The sequence below is a fragment of the Eurypyga helias genome, unplaced genomic scaffold, assembly GCF_000690775.1.
Source record: "Eurypyga helias isolate BGI_N326 unplaced genomic scaffold, ASM69077v1 scaffold1297, whole genome shotgun sequence".
Classification (NCBI taxonomy): Eukaryota; Metazoa; Chordata; class Aves; order Eurypygiformes; family Eurypygidae; genus Eurypyga; species Eurypyga helias.
In genome coordinates this window covers 1,760-9,418 of record NW_010259551.1, presented here as the reverse complement: position 1 = coordinate 9,418, position 7,659 = coordinate 1,760, and the positions used below count along the sequence as shown (strand labels likewise).

General features: G+C 33.6%; 1 protein-coding gene across 1 annotated transcript in view; it reads right to left on the bottom strand.

The window, feature by feature from the left end:
* LOC104511881 (potassium channel subfamily T member 2-like) overlaps window positions 1-7,269 on the bottom strand; it is a gene marked incomplete at its 5' end in the record, with an annotated part of 50,639 nt that extends 43,370 nt beyond the window's left edge. The window contains 5 exon segments of the mRNA XM_010154668.1: window positions 487-570; window positions 1,068-1,142; window positions 4,234-4,293; window positions 6,155-6,203; window positions 7,075-7,269. Of these exon segments, the coding sequence (XP_010152970.1) occupies window positions 487-570; window positions 1,068-1,142; window positions 4,234-4,293; window positions 6,155-6,203; window positions 7,075-7,269 (463 nt within the window).
* Window positions 7,270-7,659: the final 390 nt, after the last annotated feature.

Genomic DNA, 7,659 nt, shown 5'->3' with positions numbered 1-7,659 from the left:
TAATTATATTAATTAGAATTTGCTGATGATATAGAAGGTGCAAAAGAGACACCTGTGGTTCTGTGTTTATTTAAGTAGCTTTTTTGTTCATCCTGGCAAAATTCTGATACTCTCACAAGCTGCCTTAAGGTCTGTCTGCTCATGTCTGGCTGCAAGGATCAATTAAGGCATAGCAGTTGAGTTCCCTGCAATTGTGTATAAATAGAAAAGTAGCAAAAGAACCAGTCATTCCAACTTTCCCTTATTGGCACAGTAACAATTTATACTAATTGAGATTTCACTTGGTGTCTTTTTTTTTTTTCCTAATTTTGATGTAGAAAGCAGTTTATAAATGCTTGACCATTTGTATAATCTAAATACAGATCTTATTAGCTTCCTATTGAAGTTGGACAGTGGACTGTACTGACAAAAACCCACTAAAGACAACAGAGTGAAAAAAATAGGAACTCTAAAATAGGTGGGGGGGGCGTGGGTTGTCATACTTACAATCATATTCTCTAAAGCATGCTTTGCCAGCCAACAATTTAAAAATACAGGAATAAACAGATTTCTTAGGACTGGGCAGAAAATCTGAAAGAAAAATGAAGAAATTCATTAAAAGCTTTTCTATTCAAGAATAGAGCTTTTTGATTCAATCAGCAATGAAACACTTGGAAAAATGCTTATTATTAATGAGTTTCTAGTGTGAGTTATGGCTATAAATAACATTTTTTCTTCCTTTGAGATGAACTGTATGTAACATAATTTGATAAACAGGGACAGTCAGTTTTCAGTGCAGGCACCAGAGATACTTAGATTTTTATATCTAGCTGGTTTATTTTATTGACTGTACTGTAGTTTGAGTTAGGGGATTTTGGTTTTGTTCACCCCCTCTCAGGGAGGAAGGTGGTAGTGATTTGTATTACTGCTTCATTCAAATAGCAAACTATCTTCTTGTTGACAAACTTCTGTTCCCACAGGCAAAAATCTGTCATCCAGTTAAGATTCAAATTTGCTTTAATAAAAATAAAACCAAAGTGCAGCTATAGAAGTGCAATGTGAAAATGTATTAATTCAAAGATGTTTACCGTTATGGTGAAAGGGACAGCATTAATTATTTCCAGGAGAAAAGGTATTCTCAGAATTTGTTCCCAGATACTTCCCTTCAAAGAAAAGGAAAAAAAAAAAAAAACACCACTATGTCACAGCAGGCTTACATGTAGTTCTGATGAGAAATATATGCGATATTCCAATGACACATATGGAGACTCTCCCACTAGCTGAATTTCAGGAAGATCATTCATTTCCAATTTAAACACATATGCCAAATGTGAATATAATTCACTCCGGCCTGTTTTTCTTACAGTTTATCATAGTGTAACTCACAGGTAAAAATACATATTTTAAGATCTATATTTTTACTAGAGCATTTCTCTGTTTCTATATGGCCATATATTTCCTTGCTATGACCTAGTTAGTAAGACAGCTCAAATGAAGAATTCTAATTGCATTAACTAGTCAAATCATTCTCTCAGCTAATGAAGAGCTTCATTAAATTAAGTTTTCATTTTTTTCGGAGAACTATATGCTCCTGTTTTCTTCTATTGCATTTTTAGGTACCCTGGAATTTTACACAGACATCTTCTCTTTTTTTTTTTTTTTTTATTTTACTTTTATTTTTACATGCACACTCACACACAGATACGGAGGTGAGGTTCCTGTCTTAAGGAATTTGTCTCTTTAATAGTTGTTGGGTTTTGATGATTCTTCATACATGTAACAGACTACCCTCCTGGCAAATGCTTTTATCTGCAACTATTTCTACTTGGTTTTTTTAGAAGCCTCTAAATGTTTAAAATCCTGTATTATAATGCTTTAGTTCTACTATGCCAAAATTTTCCTTACCTTAATGCTCATTGACTTAGACTGTCTAAGAACTAGAGACAAAGCCCTGGTACAATGTAAGAGTTGCAGAGACATATATCCATAGGACATGCCCTGCTCAGAAGATTTTACCATCAGATCAACTGTTTTGATTACCACTGTACACAGTTGACAGCCTACAGTCCATATTAAAGCATTTTATGAATGATGAGCCACTCTTTGTACATCCTTCTGACAGAACTTCATGGCAAAATGTAAAGCAAAGAGGAATGCAAATATGTTGTATTTTCCAAAGAAAAAGTAACAGCTCGTTTTCTCTTAATCCTGTTTTATTAGCCTCTGCATGTTAGTTACAGAGGTCTAGGTATTTCTTTTTATTAATTCTAATTTTTCTATTAAGATATTCATTTATTAAGAAATAAGTTTTTATAAAGAGGAATGAAATTAAGTTAGGAAAAGATAGCAGAATTCTATAGTGAGTCTTTCCTTCCTTTGCATTTATCCCCTTTTAACTTTATTTTGTATTTTCTCTTTCCCAGCTGGTTTGGAGAGAGAAGTAAGGAAGGTAATCCAGTGTTTAATATTTGAATTAGGATTAAAAGATCAAAATTCTGTATTTCTGCTACACTTCAGTACATTTCATGGTTTTTTGGAACTCGATCTTGCTTACATGAAATTAGCGGTCTTCCCACATATTTCCATAAAAGTGGCACTGATCTTTTAATCAGCTTACTGCTAGCCACATGATTGGGATAATAGAACTTCTTTTCCACATTTGAGCAGTGACTGTGAATGATTAAATGTCAGGATGAAAATCTCATATATGTTTAAAAAAATTTATCTGTCACATATGAACCGAGACTCCTTTGGTCATTCTGGCCGTGCAGAAAGGCCTTACAGTGAGTAAAATAACAGCTGCCTTGGTTCCCTGAGACTGGTGTAAAACTGGGGTAAATGGCTCTATTCCAGATTGTAACTAAGAGGACAGAACCAGAGGAAAAGGGGTGTTGGCATCAGGTGGATTGCCAAAGTGCATTTCAGTACTATTATTGTTTCTTATATTACTCTTATTTCCTTATGGGGAGTGGAAATAGAGCCATCGTAACATTGCCTCAACCTCTGTGACAGGTATATGCAGCAAATGAGGATAGTAGAGCTTTACACCCATTGCACACTAGTAAGTAACTTTTCATGGGAGCTGACTTGACAATATTTCTCCCATCTTGCGTACTCACTGAAATTGATGCAGACCACAGGCAGAATGGATTAGAATAAGATGCTGCTCAATAAGATGAATAAGATGCTGCTCAATAAACTCAGTAACAGTATAAACTGGGATTACTCTCTACTGTTTTGGCACTAGATGTGTTAATTTTGGATTGTTTCTGCCTATACTTGCATTTCATTTGTAACCCCCAATGACTAAATAGCATACACGACTTGCAAGGATTAAGAAGAATAATTTTTAGACAGCAGACAGTTTTAAGCCTCTTAACATTATTGGGTGCTAAGGAAAACATTTATGCCATTATCACTTGGAAAGCACATTAAAGGACAACTCTCTACTTTCAGCGGTAACTCTGATAGTACTGAATGTCAGTAATACAAAAAAAAAAAAAGCTACAAGATATTTTCAGCTTTAGAAACCAAGTCTTTTCATCTTTACTTAGATGCATGATTTTAGATACTGAAGATACTGAAAATGCAGAGACCTAAAGCTCCTTAGGATAGCATATAACAAAATCTAATGAAAAAGAAAGGAATAAAAATATTAGGAAAATATTAATTTTTAAGAAAAATGCAAATACAAAAAATATTATATTCATATCAGATGATTTAAAGGCTTTTTGCAAAGATGTTCCAATAGCATCAGAGAGATGGATTACACAAGTACGTAGGTATCCATAATTTTAAAAAAAGGACTGTCTTGGCCTGTCTTTTTTGGTGTGCAGTTTTAGAGGCCTGAAACTGGAGTTATAGATATCGATTATCTTTGAGATAAATGAGAATCGTGTCCACTGCATTATGGATAGACATATAAAACTGTGCCCTTGAAAAACCAGTATCGAAAACTCAAGGTCACTTTTGAGAATGTTTCCAAATTGCAATGTGCCAGTGGACTATGGAAATAAATGGAAACTTATTTTTGACTTCCACTTTCTAGATATTACTGTTTGCTCATAAATTTGGGAAACACGAACAGGGTTGCCTGTAACAATATGCTGTCCTCAACATGTGTGTTTTTCTGAACTTCCTTTTTGTACATCAGTGTGTGCACAAGTGCAGGCATATGAATTTTATATTGAAACATTTAAAACAGTTACTTTTTGGGTAACTTAATTATGTCTAAAAGTAACTAAAAGTACTTACCTTATAGCTTAGATAACTCAACAGCAGAGTTTCAGAAAGACTTATTAAAGCCACAGAAACCTTAAGTGAAATGATAAAAAATGTGTATTAATATATGACAGTAAGCATTGCAATGAGGAACACAAAATAGCTTTTCCATGCATCCTCTGAAACTCTCATTTAGCATGAAGCTTAAATATTGTTATAGTTCTGACTAAAGCACAGGCTGTGATGTGAGTCTTGTTTCTCTCTTCCAAATCTAACACTCCAGAGAGCTCGCAGGGTGGACTTTCCATGTTTTTTAGAGAGCTCCATACAGTATGCCAGACTGTTTCTTAAGTTTCAATTGTCTTTTCTTAAAAGGTACCAAGATCTTTTCATAAGACAGAGAAAGGTAGAGAAGGAGGAAGCTGTAGATAATGGAAGCTAGTCAGCTTTTCACTTTTCTGTAAAGATGTTATGAATGTGTCAAAAACCAAATGCTTTTTTACTGTGTATAATTCAGAAAGTCAAAAACAGCAAAAAATTATACAGATGAATCATTATTGATTTTAATATTTAAATGCAAATAATATTTAAATAGTCAAATATCAAAATGGTAAAAAGCCTACTTAAAACTTCATACATATTAACCACAAAACTTACTTAAATCCCTTTCATAGCAATATTTGTATTTTAATGTATACTGTGATAATATTCTATTAAGAAGGTGTACAAACTCAGCTGCAGGCTGAAGTCACATGAGCCTCAGGATTTCTAATTTTAAACTAATGCTCACTACGACTGAAAACCCAGAAAAGTGCCCTATTGGCACTCACAATATGATTATCTAGAACTAAAAATGTTGCTATGAATTGAAATATTATTAAAATATGCAATGTTATTAAATATCGATATTATTAAAATATGCCATCAAAATATGATACCAGTTTCTCCAAATAAATATTACTGTTCTATATAAACTCAGGTTTTATCTCAAATAAAAATAAAACTTCGTTTGCAACTACTGTATATATCCTACAGTGTATGCATGTGTATACACACATACCTACACACGTAGGTAAGTTCCTATGTTTATCAAATAAACATATTTGAATAGGACTGTAACCATAAGCAAATAAAACTTGCAGTATTCTTAAATTGAATACAGTAATCTGAATGTCTAGGTCAAAATTTATTCAAACTGTGCATACTTTAAGCAAGGAATCGAAGGTATTTTCATCAAAGGATTCTTCCCTTAGTAAAGCTGTGTATTACACAGAGGTACAAACCATCATACTGGCATTGCACTAAGCATGGTGAAAGAATATAATGGTATAACTATTTTGGAAGCTTAAGGAATTCTTCATCGAAAAACACATTTCACAGGGACAGTTCCTACAGCACTCTCCACAAGTAAAAAAATTGTTCCTAAAATGAGCAGGCTGCAGGACACTGAGGATTAAACCACAAACTTCAAAAGATCTCCAAGGCCTACAAAGCACTGATGTAGTGCATCTTCTGTGACATACTCCTCTAAACATGTAAAGGCTCCTGTATTATGAAGTAAATTTAGCTTCCTAGTGTATTTAGCAAGTAAGTCCATGAAGCCTGTCAAAAGCTAGTCATAAGTAATTATGAAATTTAGACTCATCATTAGAGCAAACTATTGTGACTACTGGACTCAACAGAGCTTGATAATTCTAAGAGAAAAGGCTATCTAATTCTACAATATTTTGCTGTAAGCTCTAATATTTTATAAATATAATGTAAAGCCATATATAGTCAAATCAGTTAGCTCAGATAAGCTTATCTTTACGCTTTTGTTGTACTTGGTCACCAAGTAGATTTCTTTGTTAATAACAGCTTTTCCAAATATCCTTTAACATTACTAAAATGCTGTAAATCAATATTGTATACATTTATTAAATGGAAATAGTTTAATTGGCCATTTACATATTACCTGTAATCCCCATAAAGGCAAGCTTCGATTCACCCAAATAATAGGAGACCTGTTCATTATAATAACAAAATAAATATGAAATTAATCAAAATCTCATTAGTGTTCTGGACAAAATAATGAGAAAAAGAATTTGCACATGTGAATGTAAATTAGAGCAGACATTTAAAAAAAAAAAACTCAGTAATAAAAAATTTATATCAGTAGTTATCTACTGATTATTGATACCGCTTTATTTCTAATCCAGAGATGATCATCGAATCCCCATGGGAGTATAACACTCAGTAACACCAAAATCTTTTATTGCCTTCAGTGCCTGGTAGTCCATTCCCTATGATTCCAGAAAGAATAAATAAATCTGACCTTTTGGTTCCAGAGATGCAGAGGTATCATTACTTGTGGTAGGAAAATGAAACTTGACAATTTTTTTGTGTGTACCTTTTGTTACCTGTGTGACAGTATAAATGGTATCTAACTCATAGGGGCTGTCACATCTTGGAAAAAATTTCATGTTGTCTTAGCACTTACTAAACTCAATGATAACAGGCAATTGATACAGTACTACTGGAATCTGGCACACTCAATGGCACAGTAGTTTACTGTTAGTAATTTACTGCTAGTCATAACTGTTCTTAAATAAGGGCATCTGGGTTTTTTTCAGCAAGGTATAAGCACTGATGTAATTCAGATCCTACAAGAGCACCCAATCCAGCAATTTGTTTATGCAATCAGAGAAACAATTAAAATTTTAAAGGCAGTTTTGAATATTTAGAAACATGGAAGTAATTGCCCGAGAGTTATGGAAAACACTATTGTATGTTAAAATGCCACCACTGTAAATGGAAATGAATATATCTTCCATTTTCCTTCCCTTCCCACCATTATGTGGCCTTTTGGTTTGCATTTTTAGATTAGGAACTCACCAATCAATCGTTCCAGGTGTGTAGTTTTGATTGTAACAACTCCAGTTCAATTCCTTACTGGTAGTTGTCATCCCATCCATGCAAGGTCCATTTTCATTACGAAATGTATATGGGAACACAATCATAAAAACATATGGGAGTAAAGCGATATTAACTACATTTTTATCTATGCAATGCATGCAAGAGTTTGAAACCCTAAGCAATGGATATAGACATTTTAAAAAGTAGAATTACTTTTAGAGGGTAGTTCCGTATGTGTCCAGTATCTGTAGATAAAGGACTATGAAGCATTTCAGGTTACGTTATTTAAAGATCTATTTTCAAAGACGTTCCAATTTGAAAACAAAACAACTGAAATTATACTTTCAAAAGCTGAACTAAGTACACAAGATCAAGAGATACTAGAAATCCTCTCGGATAGGCTGGAATAGAAAGAGCACATATACCTGCCACACTCTCAACAGGAAAGATTGCATCAAACCACACTTTGTACCTTCTTGTGAGGATGTGAGGAGGGCTGGCGATTCATCCAGCAGTAATTCAAGTAAGAAACTGCTGACATCTATGTAAAAAAATAGCTACTAT